The sequence below is a fragment of the Entelurus aequoreus genome, linkage group LG15 (assembly GCF_033978785.1).
Source record: "Entelurus aequoreus isolate RoL-2023_Sb linkage group LG15, RoL_Eaeq_v1.1, whole genome shotgun sequence".
In the NCBI taxonomy this organism is placed as follows: Eukaryota; Metazoa; Chordata; class Actinopteri; order Syngnathiformes; family Syngnathidae; genus Entelurus; species Entelurus aequoreus.
In genome coordinates, this window is record NC_084745.1 from 45,147,197 (window position 1) to 45,167,193 (window position 19,997).

Sequence of the window (19,997 nt, forward strand, 5' to 3'; positions counted from 1 at the left end):
GTCGCACCCCCGGCCAAACTATGAAAAAAAACTGCGACCTATAGTCCAAAAAATACGGGTAAAATGTTTAAAATACGGTAAACATTGTACATATTACATATTGTTATGAACGTGTCTGTTACTACATTATATATATAGACTTGCAGTGTGTATATAAAACGTTGATGGAGGGTTTTGAAGTTGAATGCTTTGAAGACTACAACGGTGACTCCCATGAGCCGCATCTTCCAAGCGTTTTGTTATCATTTTTAAAGCCCCCACTGCTTGTCTGCAACACAATGGAAGGGGGGATCACCAAGTAAATTGATTTCAGGTCATTTCACTGGGAGGTGTTGATTTGAGATACAAGTGTTTTTAGTTAGGACCTCAGTATTAAAGGGGAACTGTACTTTTTTGGAATGTTGCCTATACTTCACAATCATGAGAGAGTAGAAGACATGTCTTTTTTTTTTTTTAGATGATAAACCTACCTTTTTTAAAGATGATAAACGCTTGGAAAATGCGGGTAATGTGAGTCACTGGTATCTTTCAAAGCCCTCTAAAACGACTTCAAAACCCTCCATCAACGTTTTATATACACACTGCAAGTCTATATATAATGTAGTAACAAACACCTTCATAACAATATGTAATATGTTCAATATTTACCGTATTTTGGTCAATTTAATCATTGCCTGAACTAATTTCTTCTGCGCATTTATTTCTGTTTCCATAGCAACACACGTCTGACTTCTGGCAACAACTGTGTGTTCCTACTTCTGGAAACAAACGCGTGTGTTTGTTCTATACATGACAGAATCGATAACAGACAACGAAGACGACTATTTTTGGACAAATGAGGATTCACAACCTTATATTTTTGAAGATGAATATACGGAGGATGAACTTCTACTTCTAAAAGCCAGCACGAAGGAAGAGTGAGACATTGGAGCAGACGGTCGCCGAGAGAGTGAGGTGAAAGTGACGACTAAATGCGGAACTTTGAGCCAAGGTTTTTCAACATAAATGGCATGCTTACCCAAATAAACCGGAAAAAACTTCACCGGCCAGCTTACTGAGCTAGTAGGTTGAGGTATGGGTGTACTGTTATCTTGTTTGAAGATGGAGACTCTTGTTTATACCATTATTGTTGCGTTCAAAATGAAATTAAATAAAAGTGGTCCCTACAAACTTTAATTGATGCGGCCCTCTTTTTTTTTAAATTTGGACCTCCTGCACTAAAGCAAATTAAAAAATGGCCTTAGAGCATCTTCAGGGTTTTGGAGTTTACTGTAGACTTTGGACCAACTATTGTTGTGACCTTCCCTCTCATCCTTTTTGACCACAGCACTTCTGTGCGAAGTGGACGCTTTTTCTGCTGGCAACATGGAAGGATTTTCACAAGCTACCTAACTTGGACACTATCAGACAAAAGCTAACCCTAAAAGTACAATTATCTGTGATTGTCAGCTTACTCAGCACTGTAACGTCAGCTGCTAAGTGCTAAATAACGACCAGGTACACATAGTAGACAACAACAATCTATCCTAACAGGCATGTCTCATGACGTTACCGTTGTCAAAGTAGATGACGGTGGAGTTCCTGGAGACACTGGGGTCAAAGTTGGCCATGAGTGGAGCGATGTATTGTGTGGCAGTTAGCATGCGGTGCACCACGTCGCCCGTGTAGATGAACCCTGTGATGAAAAAATAAAATATATATATACACATAAAAATTAGCAAATTTCTGATGTTTTTCTGGTGTTTGGCATTGTGACAATTAACCATTTTTGCAGAAAATGTGGAGACAAGATAGGAGGCACAAAACTAGCGTCTTATTTAATTTCATGTCAGCGTGGGCGGGGGGTCCAAAGACATCCGTCAAAGAGCACTGATGGAATCAATCTTTCCCTAAAGGCTCCCTGCACAGTCAGCAATGTGATTTCATTCTCTTCTAAAAAAAAAAAAAAAAAGTTTTTCTGCTTGTGGAAAAGAAATGAAAGCAGACGGCGACATGACGGGAGCGTCTTCATCCAAGCAGCCGCACGTAAATCAAACTGCTGGACTCACTTTTAATAACAATAATAATAATAATAATCTTCATTTCATGACTCACGGTTTAGCCAAGTGTCATCATGTTAGCATACAGCTTTCAGTATATGATGTTCCTAAGTGACTATCCCAGGACATAGCTTCCCCAAAATGGCAAAAGTAAGCTGGCTCATTTGCAATTTTATTTTTTGCCATTAAAGCTAATTGTAAATCCATTTAATACTTTAGTAGTACAATTTTAAGTGTTTGTCTACCATCTTACAATATTGCATGAAACAAACCAGTCTGTTTTTCCACAAATTATTCTGCAGAATCATGCCCAATAAAGAATTGGACGAATGGTGACTGAGTTTCTGTGAAGAATGAATAGTAGGGATGTGTCACCGTGTGTGTGATTGCCATTTGCTGATTAATGCCTTTGAACTACGATCCTCTCTGGCTAACACTATATTTATTTTTGATTTCCCGGCTGACATGCGGCTCACAGCTAATTATGTGTCTTCATAAACAGTGTGGCGTTGCTCCCCAAAATTAATAATCATCACCTCCATTACGGCAAATTAACTAGCAATAAATTTCTCAGTATCTTATGTAGGGTTGCGCGATACACCGTATATACTACTATATATTATAAAGTAGGGTTGTCCTGATACCAATATTTTGGTACTGGTACCAAAATGTATTTCTTATGTATACTAAATACTTTTCGGTACTTTTCTAAATAAAGGGACCACAAAAAATTGCATTATTGGCTTTATTTTAAACAAAAATCTTACAGTACATTAAACATTTGTTTCTTATTGCAAGTTTGTCCTTAAATAAAATAGTGAACATACAAGACAACTTGTCTTTTATTAGTAAGTAAGCAAACAAAGGCTCCTAATTTAGCTGCTGACGTATGCAGTAAAATATTGTGTAATTTTCCATTCTATTATTTTGTCAAAATTATTAAGGACAAGTGGTAGAAAATGAATTATTATTCTACTTGTTCATTTACTGTTAATATCTGCTAACTTTCTCTTTCAACATGTTATTTCTACACTTTTGTTAAAATGTAATAATCCCTTATTCTTCTGTTGTTTGATACTTTACATTACTTTTGGATGATACCACAATTTTGAGTACCAATCCGATACCAAGTCGTTACAGGATCATACATTTGTCATATTCAAAGTCCTCATGTGTCCAGAGACATATTTCCTGAGTTCATAAACATAATATACATTTAAAAAAACGAAAGATGTTGTTGTGATGCCAAAAAATATTGATGTAATCATAGTAATATCGACTAGATACGCTACTATTATTACAGTGGATGTTAGGTGTAGACCCACCAATACTTTTCAGAGGCAGTATAGTACCGAATATGATTCATTAGTATTGCGGTACTATACTAATACCGGTATACCGTACAACCCTATAAGGTATTGTAATGTAGCGGCTGGGTGGATGAAAAGTAGTTTCAAACTGAACAGCCAGCGGCTTTCACTGCAGTGAGCGAGTAGAAGCTCCATCTGCAGAATTTTTTTTATGTACTTTGGCTGCGAGTTATCAACGGAGAGCGTTTCAAATGCTACTTAGCTGCTAGCAGGTAGCTGATGCATAGAGCACGCTTTCTCTTCCACAAAGGCAGACCACGCTGTAAAGTTTGCATCAATCACACAACCGACATACTTTCAACAGAAATTGCTTTAATTTTGCGACTGATTAATATTGTGGAAGACGAAAGGCTGCTGGAAATAGTTGAATGTTTTGACTTATGAGGAATGAAGAGAGGCATTTCGGTAAGGCGGTTACACAATCAGCTGAACTGGCACACTGAAGGGTCATTTTTTTATTGTCATTTATAAGAAGTTTGTCCTTAAAGTGAGCCTGTGTCAGAAGCGATAGGCATGCGTGAGACAATACATTTGTTTGCGCTTTGACACTATTTCCACATTCACCAATTCACACACATTCACACACTGATGGCGGGAGCTGCCATGCAAGGCTCTAACCACGACACATAAGGAGCAAGGGTGAAGTGTCTTGCTCAAGGACACAACGGACGTGACTAGGATGGTAGAAGGTGGGGATTGAATTAGGAACCCTCAGGTTGCTGGCACGGCCACTCTCCCAACTGCGCCACGCCGTCCCAGAGCTGCTCTCCAAATCTCATTATACAGCGTATAATGACAATAAAAGCTTTCCATTCTATTCTATGTTGTCAGAGTTAAGGACTACATACCTACAGTGACCAAAGAATGACAAAGTTTGGGCCCCCAGAGCGGTTTGATTTTGCCGTCCAGCAGAGTGTCCGCTATGGAGGCAGCGCTTTTCTCGCTTTCGGGCTTTAAAAGACCTCATATCAAGTTTGAAAGCCAGAGATGAAGAAAAGAAACACACAAACGTAGCAATTTATCGATGACCGCAACATTCTTAAGTTCATTTTTATTTATCGTTTTGATTGATTGACGTGTTGACTATTGGCCAAGTCCTACAATTGTATTCCATTTTTAATGCCTCAGCACATTGCATTTAAGGCCTTAATTTTCGAAAAAAACAAAACATTTAATGACTTTTAATGCCCCTCAGAAACCCTGTTTAAATGACTTTTCCAGGAGAGTTTAGGTGCGTGAGTCACCAGTACAAAAAGCATAAACACGTCCACACATCAGGATGACGAAAATTGAAAGAAGCGAGGAGGGCTGCAGGCGGCAGATAACTTCTACCTCTTCTTCCTTCCATCCTGAGGAATGCTGATTCTCCTAATCATCTCTTTGCCACCCAGAAGCCTTTTCAAGATGTGATAATAATAAGACATCGTGTTGAGTGTTATTCTACTTAGACACAAGCGAGCATCTTGGAATATTTGGCGATGAGCCGCGTTCTTTCAAGTGATAATAGCATGCTGGGAGCTTGTGGCTTTTTTCGCCGTCAAGACTTGAGTGGAAAATTGCCGCGCTGCCTTCCCTGCCTTGTGTCTTCTGACTTCTCACCCTCTCCCCTGCCCACCCTACACACGCACACAACTTCAGAAACAACATCAGCGTTGTTCTCAGGTGTCACATGACAGACATTTTAACCCTACGGACCTCAGTACATAGGTCAGCCTGGCTGCATTTGTGTTGCTATGGTAACTGCAACGCCACACTTGTGTCAATGTACACATGCTATACGTCCACGTAACTAAAGTCTACGCTTCAAATCCCACAAAGAACCGCTACAAAACCCGTGTCAACATCGCTAATTCTACGACCGATCAAGAGGGTCCGCCCAAACAGTCGAATGCTCCGACTGTCATGAAGACTGAGGAGGCACACAAGCCCTCATGACAGTTTGTGATTTCCTGTGTTTATGTCCGTTTCAGCGCTCCTTCCTCCCTTGTTTTCTATTTCCTGTTGGAGCGCTGATTGTACACACCTGTCCCCAGGCACTAATTAGAAGGCTTTGTTTGCCAGCGTCATGTGTGTTTCCGCTATGCTCTGTCTGCTTCACCCTCTGCAGACCACAGTGTTTCTGCGTTATTCCCGGGTTCCCACCTTTGTTGCTTTTGCCTGCTGTTCCTAATAAAGGGGCCATCTCACCTGCACGTCGCCTGCTGTCTTTGCATCCTGGGGTCAAGTCAACAATCGCAATGTGCCACCGTGACACAAACATTTGCATAAAACAAACAAATTGCCCAGTCACATGTTTATAGTATTATACACTTGAAAAGTGTCTGTCTTAGGTATACTTATTAAAAATTTAAAAAAACATTTATTTATCTGCGATTATTCCCGATTAATTATGAGTTGACTAAGGACAAGGCAATGACCGGTAATCACAATAAAATATTTTAATTGTATGACAGCACTAGTAATGTTATAAAACAAAACACAATTGTAAATTTTTGGGTTTGTATCATTTCTTGTCCTTGTACACTTATTTTGGTTATTATTTCTTATTTTTGTTTTTGCTGCACCTTCATTTTCTGTTTACCGTATTTTTCGGAGTATAAGTCGCTCTGGAGTATACGTCGCACCGGCCGAAAATGCACAATAAAGAAGGAAAAAAACATATATATGTCGCACTGGAGTAAAAGTTGCATTTTTGGGGGAAATTTATTTGATAAAATCCAACACCAAGAATAGACATTTGAAAGGCAATTTAAAATAAATAAAGAATAGTGAACAACAGGCTGAATAAGTGTACGTTATATGAGGCATAAATAACCAACTGAGAACGTGCCTGGTATGTTAACGTAACATATTATGGTAAGAGTCATTCAAATAACTATGACATATAGAACATGCTATACGTTTACCAAACAATCTGTCACTCCCGATCACTAAATCCGATGAAATCTTCCTCCCCGGTGTCACCTCTGGTATGTCCTTTCTTTCTGCTGCTCAATCGCCGTTCTCTGCTGCATATTTCACTACGTCCAGCTTGTAATCTGCAGTATATGATTTCGTTTTCGGTGCCATTTTAGTTCAGCCCTTCTCAGTTTGTATAAGTTACCGCCAATGTAGATGTGATCCACTTTAATAGCTACGGCAGTAGCATATAGCATTTAGCAGTTAGCATACCATGACCCACAATGCACTTCTGCCATGACCCTCCCCCGCCGAATTCTTATTGGTTGACGTGTGAGTGACGATTGCTGACGTGTGTGTGACGATTGCTGCCATTTGCTTCGTCTCTTACGCGAATGAGATAAATAATATTATTTGATATTTTACGGTAATGTGTTAATAATTTCACACATAAGTCGCTCCGGAGTATAAGTCGCACCCACGGCCAAACTATGAAAAAAAACTGCGACTTATAATCCGAAAAATTCGGTAATAAAGAAGGAAAAAAACATATATAAGTCGCACTGGAGTATAAGTCGCATTTTTTGGGGACATTTATTTGATGAAACCCAACACCAAGAATAGACATTTGAAAGGCAATTTAAAATAAATAAAGAATAGTGAACCACAGGCTGAATAAGTGTACGTTATATGAGGCATAAATAACCAACTGAGAACGTGCCTGGTATGTTAACGTAACATATTATGGTAAGAGTCATTCAAATAACTATGACATATAGAACATGCTATACGTTTACCAAACAATCTGTCACTCCCGATCACTAAATCCGATGAAATCTTCCTCCCCGGTGTCACCTCTGGTATGTCCTTTCTTTCTGCTGCTCAATCGCCGTTCTCTGCTGCATATTTCACTACGTCCAGCTTGTAATCTGCAGTATATGATTTCGTTTTCGGTGCCATTTTAGTTCAGCCCTTCTCAGTTTGTATAAGTTACCGCCAATGTAGATGTGATCCACTTTAATAGCTACGGCAGTAGCATATAGCATTTAGCAGTTAGCATACCATGACCCACAATGCACTTCTGCCATGACCCTCCCCCGCCGAATTCTTATTGGTTGACGTGTGAGTGACGATTGCTGACGTGTGTGTGACGATTGCTGCCATTTGCTTCGTCTCTTACGCGAATGAGATAAATAATATTATTTGATATTTTACGGTAATGTGTTAATAATTTCACACATAAGTCGCTCCGGAGTATAAGTCGCACCCACGGCCAAACTATGAAAAAAAACTGCGACTTATAATCCGAAAAATTCGGTAATAAAGAAGGAAAAAAACATATATAAGTCGCACTGGAGTATAAGTCGCATTTTTTGGGGACATTTATTTGATGAAACCCAACACCAAGAATAGACATTTGAAAGGCAATTTAAAATAAATAAAGAATAGTGAACAACAGGCTGAATAAGTGTACGTTATATGAGGCATAAATAACCAACTGAGAACGTGCCTGGTATGTTAACGTAACATATTATGGTAAGAGTCATTCAAATAACTATAACATATAGAACATGCAATACGTTTACCAAACAATCTGTCACTCCTAATCGCTAAATCCCATGAAATCTTATACGTCTAGTCTCTTACGTGAATGAGCTAAATAATATTATTTGATATTTTACGCTAATGTGTTAATAATTTCACACATAAGTCGCTCCTGAGTATAAGTCGCACCCCCGGCCAAACTATGAAAAAAACTGCGACTTATAGTCCGAAAAATACAGTAGTTTTCTGCTAGCGCACCTGTTTTCTATTGCCACTAGAGCCTTGCTACATTTTGGCTCTTTATTAGAATAATTAAACTGTTTCACCTGCACGACACCTGTCTCTGTGTCCTGGGATCACATCATCAGCCAACATACGGAAGCATTTGAAAGCTAACATTTAGCCCTTCCAACAGTACAAGTATCACACCTCCACAGCTAAAACTCACTGAACAAGCAGCTACATTACTCTTATTCAGCATTAAATGTGTACATGTTCATATTTACGGTAATCATCAAAGTTATTACTTTGATGATTATCCATCCATCCATTTTCTACCGCTTATTCCCTTCGGGGTCGCGGGGGACGCTGGAGCCTATCTCAGCTACAATTGGGCGGAAGGCGGGGTACACCCTGGACAAGTCGCCACCTCATCGCAGGGCCAACACAGATAGACAAGACAACATTCACACTCACATTCCCACACTAGGGCCAATTTAGTGTTGCCAATCAACCTATCCCCAGGTGCATGTCTTTGGAGGTGGGAGGAAGCCGGAGTACCCGGAGGGAACCCACGCAGTCACGGGGAGAACATGCAAACTCCACACAGAAAGATCCCGAGGCCAGGATTGAACTCACAACTACTCAGGACCTTCGTATTGTGAGGCAGACGCACTAACCCCTCTTCCACCGTGCTGCCCCACTTTGATGATTACCTTGTGGAATTTTTTATTTTTTTTGTCTGAATTTTAGCCTCTCAAACCCAGTCTTTAGGAGGTTATAGTCATATTCTGCTGATGAAGGTTAGTCTCGAGCCCACAATATATTGCAGGCCTGGGCAATTATTTTGACTCGGGGGGCCAAATTTTGAGAAAAAAATGTATTTGGGACCGGTATATCTGATTTTTAGGAACACTAATACAAAACCTCACAATAATGTCTGATTGAATGCTAAAAACGTTATGACAGACTGCCTTAAAACTATTTTTTTACTGAATGAGACACCCAGAATGTACAGTACATGAAAATAAAGAATGTGGGATTTACAATATTAAAGGCCTACTGAAACCCACTACTACCGACCACGCAGTCTGATAGTTTATATATCAATGATGAAATCTTAACATTGCAACACATGCCAATACGGCCGGGTTAACTTATAAAGTGCAATTTTAAATTTCCCGCTAAACTTCCGGTTGAAAACGTCTATATATGATGACGTATGCGCGTGACGTCACTAGATAAACGGAAGTATTCGTACCCCATTGAATCCAATACAAAAAGCTCGGTTTTCATCGCAAAATTCCACAGTATTCTGGACATCTGTGTTGGTGAATCTTTTGCAATTTGTTTAATGAACAATGAAGACTGCAAAGAAGAAAGTTGTAGGTGGGATCGGTGTATTAGCGGCTGGCTGCAGCAACACAACCAGGAGGACTTTGACTTGGATAGCAGACGCGCTATCCGACGCTAGCCGCCGACCGCATCGATGATCGGGTGAAGTCCTTCGTCGCTCCGTCGATCGCTGGAACGCAGGTGAGCACGGGTGTTGATGAGCAGATGAGGGCTGGCTGGCGTAGGTGGATAGCTAATGTTTTTAGCATAGCTCTGTGAGGTCCCGTTGCTAAGTTAGCTTCAATGGCGTCGTTAGCAACAGCATTTTTAACCTTCGCCAGGCTGGAAAGCATTAACCGTGTAGTTACATGTCCATGGTTTAATAGTATTGTTGATTTTCTGTCTATCCTTCCAGTCAGGGGTTTATTTCTTTTGTTTCTATCTGCAGTTAAGCCCGATGCTATCACGTTAGTTCCGTAGCTAAAGTGCTTCGCCGATGTATTGTCGTGGAGATTCGCGTTCTCGACTCTCATTTTCAAGAGGATATAGTATCCGAGGTGGTTTAAAATACAAATCCGTGATCCACAATAGAAAAAGGAGAAAGTGTGGAATCCAATGAACCCCTGTACCTAAGTTACGGTCAGAGCGAAAAAAGATGCGTCCTGCACTGCACTCTAGTCCTTCACTCTCACGTACCTCATCCACGAATCTTTCATGCTGGCTCAAATTAATAGGGTAATCGTCGCTTTCTCGGTCCGAATCGCTCTCGCTGCTGGTGTAAACAATGGAGAAATGTGAGGAGCCTTTCCACCTGCGACGTCACGCTACTTCCGGTACAGGCAAGGCTTTTTTAATCAGCGACCAAAAGTTGCGAACTTTATCGTCGATGTTCTCTACTAAATCCTTTCAGCAAAAATATGGCAATATCGTGAAATGATCAAGTATGACACATAGAATGGATCTGCTATCCCCGTTTAAATAAAAAAAATTCATTTCAGTAGGCCTTAAACTACGAACGATAAAACACATATTGAAAACATATGAACGTCACACCCCCACTCGATCGACATATTTTACAATCAACAAAAATGCAACAAACACAACGAAATACGAACGCGAAGGGTAAAAAAAAAAACCCACCTACTATATGATATATCACTAAGCTTTAGAACTTTGTTGTAATAATCTCTTTCCACGTCTGTCCCTGACACCCGCATTTCAGGCTGGCCGCTCTGGAAACACTCTGTGGAAACGCTCCCCACCCTCACTGCTTGGTGCCTCGTCTGAGCTGCTGTGACTTCGATTACAATAGTAACGAGTATATTATGCAAAAGCGCAGATTCCAACCATTGAAATACCTTGCATAGTTCAAGACTTCAACATCGCTGCACATCATAATGGCAGCTAAAGTTTCGATCTTAAAGATCTAAAAAAATTTTGGGGGATGTTCGGCGGGCCAGATTGAAAAGCTTAATTTGCCCAAGTCTGATCTATTGTAATGGTGCGTCTTTGGAAAGTGTCATCACCAACTAGTGGTCTGGCATGCACATTACAGAATATTTATTTAATGCTATAGTTTTTGGATGACACGGCGTCAGCTTTTAATAGATTGTTTGTCGACACACACAATGATCTTGTGATATGAGTGCTGCCTTATCAATGACTGCGAGGCCGCTTGGCAGAAACACTTTGGTTTCTACTCCAGAGCCATCTTTTTCCTCCTTTACTTTGATAGACACTACCATCGCTAGACGCTAGCATCTAGACGCTAGCATCTAGACGCTAGCATCTAGACGCGAGACGCTGCGGCCAAGGTAGGAACTGTAAACGGTTTGGCCGCGTGTGTTCTTTGGTTTGAGCAAGATGTGAGATTTACTCTACAACGTGGACTTGTTGCTCGGGGGTGTGATGTTGTGGTACGACAACACACACACACACACCAGGCAGTACATTTCATAAATGCCTCAGCAGTGGATGAATCCCGACCACATTCTCCGCTCGACCGCAGCGCTGTAAAAGCTGTGTGTGCATAGACGGGGCGTCCAATAGCAACATATCATAGCTACTACCGACTGGGATGACTTACCGCCAGTTGCCACTGTGATTTCACGCAGGAGATGTCCATAAAAAGGGAAATCGAAGGACAGATTGACTCTCTGTGGAAGGAGAACAGACGGGGTCAGAGGGCAAAGGTCAAACAAGACAAAAGTTTCATATTTAGTTTTTTTATTTTCACTTAGGTTTTAAGGTATATTACATGGAGTTTTACTATAGGTGACATTCAAAACATGTCAAGGTAAAAATCCTAAAGTAAAAATCCTAAAAACTCTATATAAGGTGTAAGTTGTATACAGGGTAAATCTGCATTCTCCACCTCTTGCCCAAAAGTGTTGGCTTCCAAAGCCTCCTTCCCCTACTCTGTTGTTATTGGTCAGGGACATAGGGTTAGCGCTTACGTGTTGATGGTCATCAATAAATATATAATAACTGATGTGATTGGTTGAAATTGGAGAATATGGCATCACACCAGACTTTCCTCACAAAACCGCTGTCTGTGCAGTGGCAAGAGCAGAGGAGTAGTAACTGTAAGGTAGGTTTTTAGTTCCACAGAAAACAAAAAATCTTTCTGGATGATATTAAAAACGTTTTTTTTAAAAAGAGCAAATTCACAAGGTCTGTTGGAAATCTGGTGAAGTTTCTCATACCCAAACCATTCAGGAATGCAGTGTTTCCCATACGTTCATTCAAACCACCATTACAATTCCATACAGTAGGTGGCAGTACAGTATACACATAACTGCGCTTCGTAAGACACCTGCTCTGCCAGAGCATAAGACGACATAGCAGGTGTGGTCTGTGTCGCCAACTTAAGGCCTGCACTACTAAAGATTTGCGTGTATAACAGGGGTGGGCAAACTTTTTGGCTCAGGTGCCACAATGGAGAGCCCCGCCCCCGACAGAGAAAACTAATTTTGGCTGCTTGTATCCGGGATCTTGTCCTTTTGGTCGTAACCCAAAGCTCATGACCATAGGTGAGGATGGGCATGTAGATCGACTGGTAAATTGAGAGCTTTGCCTTTCGGCTCAGCTCCTTCTTTAACCACAACGGATCGATACAGTGTCGGCATTACTGCAGCCGCCGCACCGAAAACGATCCACTCTTCCCTGAACAAGAGTCCGATGTATTTGAACTCCTCCACTTGGGGCAAGATCTCTTTCCCAACCCAGAGATGGCAATCCACACTCCCGGACTTGGAGGTGCCGATTGTCATCCCAGTCGCTTCACTGGCTGCGAACGGATCTAGTGAGAGCTGAAAATCCTGGCCAGATGAAGCCATCTTTTGCCTCAGGAGGCAAAATCAAAAGGGGCAGACCAAGAACAACATGCAGAAGAACAATAGATAAAGACCTCACAAGCAGAAATATCACCTCGGAACAAGCTAAATCCTTAGCCCAAGACAGAAGGCAGTGGAGGAACTTTGCAGATCGATGCCCTCTAGAGGACGGAACGACCTAAGGTTTAAGGGCTATGGCAGGGTTCCCCAAACTATGGACTACGGGCCGAAGTGCCAAGTTAAAAAAACAAAACTTTTTTTTTGTTTGTAATTATTATTTTTTAAATCTGTCCTTTCTAATCCATTTTGTACCGCTTGTTACTCTCGGTGTCTCGTAGCCGCTAAGGCAAATCATATTGTGTAAAAATGCATTTATAACATGCGCGCTCTTTCAGTCAATTAGTGCGCAAAGAATATATATATACTGTATATATATATATATATATATATATATATATATATATATATATATATATATATATATATATCAGTGACGTGCAGTCAGGGGAGGCAGGTGAGGCGGGGCCTCACGTGCCATCATGGAAAGAAAAAAAATGTAAAAAGAAAAAAAATTAATTAAATTGTTATATGTATCTAGTGATTATACTATAAAGTTATTTTCTATTTAACTTCACCAGTTTTAGATTACTTTTATTCAAAATCGTTTGATTTTCACATTTGCCGTTCAAATACTGAGAAGAGACTTGCGGTGAGTCAGCAGCTAGTTGAGCCTCACCATGGATTGCGTAATGACTCGGCTAACTGTTGGCCTGCTGTGCAGTGAGACCGTATTGCTACAGTATTTGAATTATATTATACATTTCCATAGTTTAGTTAGCTGAGGTATATAATGTACAGTGTATTTTGTCAATAACTGTATGTGTGTAACGTATTTCTTGTGCTGAGCAATCATAAAACGGCTGCGAAGACGCACTGGGTGAGGCTCGCAGTTCTCCCGCCTCCTGGTGGTAGAGGCCGCTAGTAATCCCAGGGATCATTCTTGCGACTACTCGGCTGCAGAATAAGTGACAACAAGCAGCAACAGTTAGCAAGCCAAGTGCAGCGGCAGCGATCGTTTATTTTTTCCTCTCGCCTGGACTTTTACCATGGAGGATTACATATCTAAAATAAAACAGTTTTCTAAACTGGACTTTCAATCGGAGCAGGAGGTAATAATTAAAGGAAGATCTCCATCAAGACAGAGAGACTTTTAAAACTGAAGAAAGACAAGGAAGACTTCTATAAACAAGTTATTGATGCTTTTATTCAGAAGGAGCGGCGCATGGACTTCATTTATAAGTAAAGGTAAGACCATAATAACGTTTTTTTAATTAAATGTGCTTTTTTGTGTGCTACAGTTTGTATGTGTAAAGAATGCTGGTATAAGCTTTTAAACATAACCCGTTAACTGCTGCCAATCAAATGGTGAATAAGATACTCTTTATGGTTCATATGTTTGTAAATCTGACTATGATGAAGTCAGTGCCTCACCAGCCATGAACCTCACCACACGTCACTGATATATATATATATATATATATATATATATATATATATATATATATATATATATACAGCCCAGCCCCCGGCCAAATTGCTTTAACCCAATGCTGCCCCCGAGTCAAAAAGTTTGGGGACCCCTGGTTTATGGTAAGGTGTCAGCGAGCATCTTTTTAATGGCGTCTTTTTAATGATACATATGAAATAAACTTATTGTAATATGCATCTTCTTGCGTCTGTAACATTCTAGGGGACGCTCGCAGTTAGTGTCAGCATCTCCCAGGGTGCACCTTCAGTGCCCTAAAAAGGTGGCTTCTAAAGTAGATGCACCGCAATACTGCTTCTAAAATGCCCAGGAAAAAGTGGAACATGTCTGCTGCTTGTTTCAAAACACAGCAAAAAAACTAAACACAGGTGGTGATAACATGAATGTGCAGTAAATGAGTGTCTCCATGGTGAAAGCTGCGAAGTACAGGCAAAATCCTTATTGAAAAAAGGCAGTCCGCACCAGTTATCAATTGTACACCCAGTCTTAGTAGATCACAGGCAACGTGACTACTATTAGTACATGCAAATATATTGTTTGCACATGCAGTTTAGCACATGGTATTTAGATCTTGGAACCTTCTAAAGAGTATCTGTTTCAGAAAAGCCACTGATCGGATTGGAGACTTTTGAACATTTTGAAATGAAAGCATGTCCGCCCATCTAAAAGCACTAACATGCGGCTCAGTCTTGTGTTGCATTTACATTGTCCTGGGTATGACGTTAAACTACATCCAGGCATGAGATGGGAGGTAGTGTGTGGGGTTAGTGAGTCCCAACTAACGTCTATAAAATGCACACAAAGAACCGTTTGCACCTTCTCTTGTGACTGGCGGGCGGTCAGCGCCATAAAGCTGAGCGGGTCCCTGGGTAATTGGGGCGCAGACAACCAACAGGACAGACTAAGTTCAACAGCCCAGTAAGGCAATTAGTCTAGGAGAAGGATCTCTGATATAAAATACCCCTTCCAACCCGCACCAAGCCAGCGTGGAAGGTGTAGGCTAATAACCAGCATGAAGAGTACGCCAAGAGAGATTGTTCACTATGGCAGAAACATGCTGAAGCTTTCGTCCAGCAGTGGACTGACAACGGCTGATGATGATGATGATGATGAAATTGGGCCCAAAAGTTTTGTATCTGAAAAAATAAACGGAAACTTAAAAATTTGGTTTTGAAGTTGATTTTTGAACAATTACATCAGCGTAATCTATACCAAAAAAGTGCAAGCAATACTTTTTCGGTTTGAATGAGTCAATCTGGTCATTCCTTTGTATACATTTTTATTTTCATATACATATATTTTGAGTCTTGTTCACGAGTGAGGGAAGAGTGGAGCGTGAGATCGACAGGCGGATCGGTGCGGCGTCTTCAGTAATGCGGACGCTGTATCGATCCGTTGTGCTGAAGAAGGAGCTGAGCCGGAAGGCAAAGTTCTCAATTTATCGGTCGATCTACGTTCCCATCCTCACCTATGGTCATGAGCTTTGGGTTATGACCCGAAAGGACAAGATCACGGGTACAAGCGGCCGAAATTAGTTTCCTCTGCCGGGTGGCGGGGCTCTCCCTTAGAGATAGGGTGAGAAGCTCTGCCATCCGGGAGGAGCTCAAAGTAAAGCCACTGCTCCTCCACATCGAGAGGAGCCAGATGAGGTGGTTCGGTCATCTGGTCAGGATGCCACCCGAACGCCTCCCTAGGGAGGTGTTTAGGGCACGTCCAACTGGTAGGAGGCCACGGCGAAGACCCAGGACACGTTGGGAAGACTATGTCTCCCGGCTGGCCTGGCAGCGCCTCAGGATCCCTCGGTAAGAGCTGGACGAAGTGGCTGGGGAGAGGGAAGTCTGGGCTTCCCTGCTTAGGCTGCTGCCCCCGCGACCCAACCTCGGATAAGCGGAAGAAGATGGATGGTTGGATATACTTTGATATATGATATTTCCCCAGTTTGAGATTTTTCTTTTTCAGATTCAAATCTTGTGTTTTGGATTCAAACTTTTGGGTCAAATTTTGCATGATGCATGCGTCATCAACTGAGAGGGGCGTGGTATTATAGCATCTTAACAATCACGTTGCCTTCAGGGAACGCAGGAACTTAAACAATTCAACTTACCAGTTTATGCAGGATACACCAGTGGTCGCCAACCACGGGACATTGGCCGCAATTCAATTATTATAAAAATAATAGGCTGTTAGAATGCCCCTAATTTTTCATGTTTATGTCGTTTTGTTTCATTGCTTTCACTTTATAAATTTACTTTGCCGTCCTTGAACACGCCATGAGAGAAACTGTAAATTGTGATGTATCATGTTGTAATTGTATGCATGTTCAAAATAAACTCAAAACCGTAATTATATAATGATAAAACCAGTGTCCCAAATTCGCTATTAAAAGCGACTGTGGGCTCGTTTTGTAACGTGTAGTTGCTTATTAGCGTCTGCGTGAATCCCCCGATTGTCTCCAAGCTCCCGACAGCAAACAAAAACCTGAGTAGGTAAGTTTTCTCTCCACATCATACTTCCTGGTTATCACAGACGCCTGGGACCTGAGACCGAGCGCAAGAATGAGTGGCAGTAAGTGGAGCAAATAGGAGAAAAATACAATTAAGAATGGGAGATGAGATGATCATTATGCAGATTCAATGAAACAAGACAAATTAATGAGCTAAGATAGTATTCCATATCCATCCATCCATTTTCTACCGCTTGTCCCTTTCGGGGTTGCGGGGGTGCTGGAGCCTATCTCAGCTGTCACATATAAATCACAGTTAAAAAAAGGATTTATTCCGTATTCATTTTGTGTCTTTAATTTAATTTAGTGACTGTCTTGTTTTTACACAATACCTAATAAATAAATAGTACTCCTGAAGACAACGTGATATCTGTTGTTCAAGATGACACGCCCCCCATGCTAAAACCTGGCCAAACGTCTGAATATAAAAAATATAAAAAGACTTGAATCTGAAAACAAATATCAAAATATGCGAAAGTGAACAATTAAAAAAAAGTATTTAATCAAAATAATTACCAGAGAGAATCATAAATATATTCCAACTAAAAAAAATGGTGTTGAATTCAGAGACATATTTTAAAAAATTCAAAATTAAAACTAAACTTTTTGCGTTTCGAAGGTTGCTTTTGATTTTTTTACTCACGTTTTGTCTGTCCCTCAGTATTATTCCTCTCGACTACAGCGTGGTGGCGTGGCGAAGTTGGTAGAGTGGCCGTGCCAGCAATCGGAGGGTTGCTGGTTACTGGGGTTCAATCCCCACCTTCTACCATCCTAGTCACGTCCGTTGTGTCCTTGGGCAAGACACTTCACCCTTGCTCCTGATGGGTGCTGGTTAGCGCCTTGCATGGCAGCTCCCGCCATCAGTGTGTGAATGTGGAAATAGTGTCAAAGCGCTTTGAGTACCTTGAAGGTAGAAAAGCGCTATACAAGTATAACCCATTTATCATTTATTTATCATCTTTAACAGGGGCCGTCTGGCTGTTTTATTTATTTATTTATTTACAGTGTTCAGTACGAATATATGAGTCATGGTCAATTATGCAAATTATACAAAGATGTCATCTACTACAACACCACAAATACATTGCAGTTCTATTGGAAACTCCATAGTGGCTTAGCAAATTAAAGTAAGGACAAAACATTAAAACTCATGATATGGTAAATTATACTTGTATAGCGCTTTTCTACCTTCAAGGTACTCAAAGCGCTTTGACACTATTTCCACATTCACACATAAATTCACACACTGATGTCGGGAGTTGCCATGCAAGGCACTAACCACGACCCATCAGGAGCAAGGGTGAAGTGTCTTGCTCAAGGACACAATGGATGTGACTAGGTTGGTAGAAGCTGGGGATCGAACCAGGAACCCTCAGGTTACTGGCACGGCCACTCTCCCAAACCCGCCACGCCATCCCCATGTAATGTAGAACCAGAGTACAATATTTTAAACATATACGTAAATCTGAAAAGTTGACAGTGTATAGATAAGGCCCCTTTGGATTTTCATTCCATTATAAGTGGAATGAAAATCCACTTATAAAGATCTCAAAATGATTTGAACCCCCGCACTCATAACACTTCTGCTTTATTTGTTTGTGGAGGCTGCCGGTCCAATAAAGTCAGCGTTGCCTTCATCTCCAAGTCAACCGCGGCCACATGCACTTATCCGTTTTCCTCACACGGAGCCAAAGGCACAGAAGGCTGCGGGGAAGAGAATTGTGTGTACTGTGCAAAACAAGGCTCCATTTGTCACCTCTGACCGGGGAGGAGTAGAACTTTTCTCCATCCTCCACCGCCATCGTAACACGACGCCGCTCATCACAAATCATGCGGCTCCACCTGCTAAAGTCTTCACGCTTTCCGTGTTGGAAAGAAGAAAGAGGGTGCATCTAAAGCAGACGCCGAAGTGGCATCTTTGTGATGAAATATCATCAGCTTCAATAAAGTTTAATTCCATGCTGTAAATCATGTTTTTTTTTTTAAATGGCAGAACTGAAAAGTAGTATGAAAAAGCACACCCTCCAAGCCTACACCGTCACTATGCAACACACATATTTACGACTTACCGCTGCTTGCCTGTGCGTGTTGGACAGAATGCTGTGAATCTTTACTTTCTCTTTGTCCATCTGCTCGATGTTCACCCACAAGCCGTTGCCAACGGGGTCTGTCGGCCCGTATGTTTTGGACGTGTAGTAGTTATGGTCTGTGTCCTCCTGCGGGGATAACAACACGTTATTCACGGTGAAAAACAATGACAATATTACTTTTTGTCGTGTATTCTAACCTCCTGCCGTTTCATTGCAATCAGTATGAAAGTACAGTGGGATATGGGGGACTAGGGTTCACCCTATACCAATATTTTGGTACCGATACCAAAATGTATTTTGATACTTTTCAAAAATAAAGGGGACAACCAAAAACATTTCATTATTGGCTATATTCCAACTCCATCTCTGTCTGGACTGAAGCCGGCAGTGCCTCAGACTGAAAGTCTCTGCAGTGAGTGGTGAGGACGGCGGAAAAGATCATCAGGACTCCTTTTCCTCCTATCCAGGAGATCGCAAAAAGCCGCTGCCTGACCAGGGCTCAGAAAATCTGCAGAGACTCCTCCCACCCCCACCAAGGACTGTTTTCACTGCTGGACTCTAGAAAGAGGTTCCACAGTCTCCGTAGCAGAACCTCCAGGTTCTGTAACAGCTTCTTCCCTCAGGCCATAAGACTCTTGAACGCATCATAATAATCCCCTCAGTCCCCCCCCCCCCCCCCCCCCCCAAAAAAAAATTTGATTAACTCGCTGGAATATAAAGACAATATAACATACATCCATAAACATGGATGCATATGAAAAAGTGCAATATATTTATCTGTACAGTAATCTATTTATTTATATCTGCACCTTATTGCTCTTTTATCCTGCACTACAACGAGCTAATGCAACGAAATCTCGTTTTTATCTGTACTGTAAAGTTCAAATTTGAATGACAATAAAAGGAAGTCTAAGTCTAAGTCTATTCTAACAGAAAATCTTATGATAAATTAAACATATTTTTCTTATTGCAATCAAATACGAATGCTGTCATAAAATAAACATTCTCGACAACTTGTCTTTTAGTAGTAAGCAAGCAAACAAAAGCTCCTAATATGGCCGCTGACATATGCAGTAACATTTTGTGTCATTTCCCATTCTATTGTTTTGTCAAAATT

General features: G+C 41.1%; 1 protein-coding gene across 5 annotated transcripts in view; it reads right to left on the bottom strand.

The window, feature by feature from the left end:
* The window catches only part of plxdc2b (plexin domain containing 2b), a 134,348-nt gene that overhangs the window by 38,603 nt on the left and 75,748 nt on the right, over positions 1–19,997 (bottom strand). For all 5 annotated transcript variants that reach the window (XR_009821208.1, XM_062021622.1, XM_062021620.1 and 2 more), the window contains exons 3-5: positions 18,860–19,006; positions 11,493–11,562; positions 1,553–1,675 (exon numbers count right to left, since the gene is read on the bottom strand). Coding sequence is in view for 4 of the 5 variants with exons in the window: in XM_062021622.1 (XP_061877606.1) it covers positions 1,553–1,675; positions 11,493–11,562; positions 18,860–19,006 (340 nt within the window). In the remaining variant the exon portion in view is untranslated. The remainder of the gene's footprint in view (positions 1–1,552; positions 1,676–11,492; positions 11,563–18,859; positions 19,007–19,997) is intronic.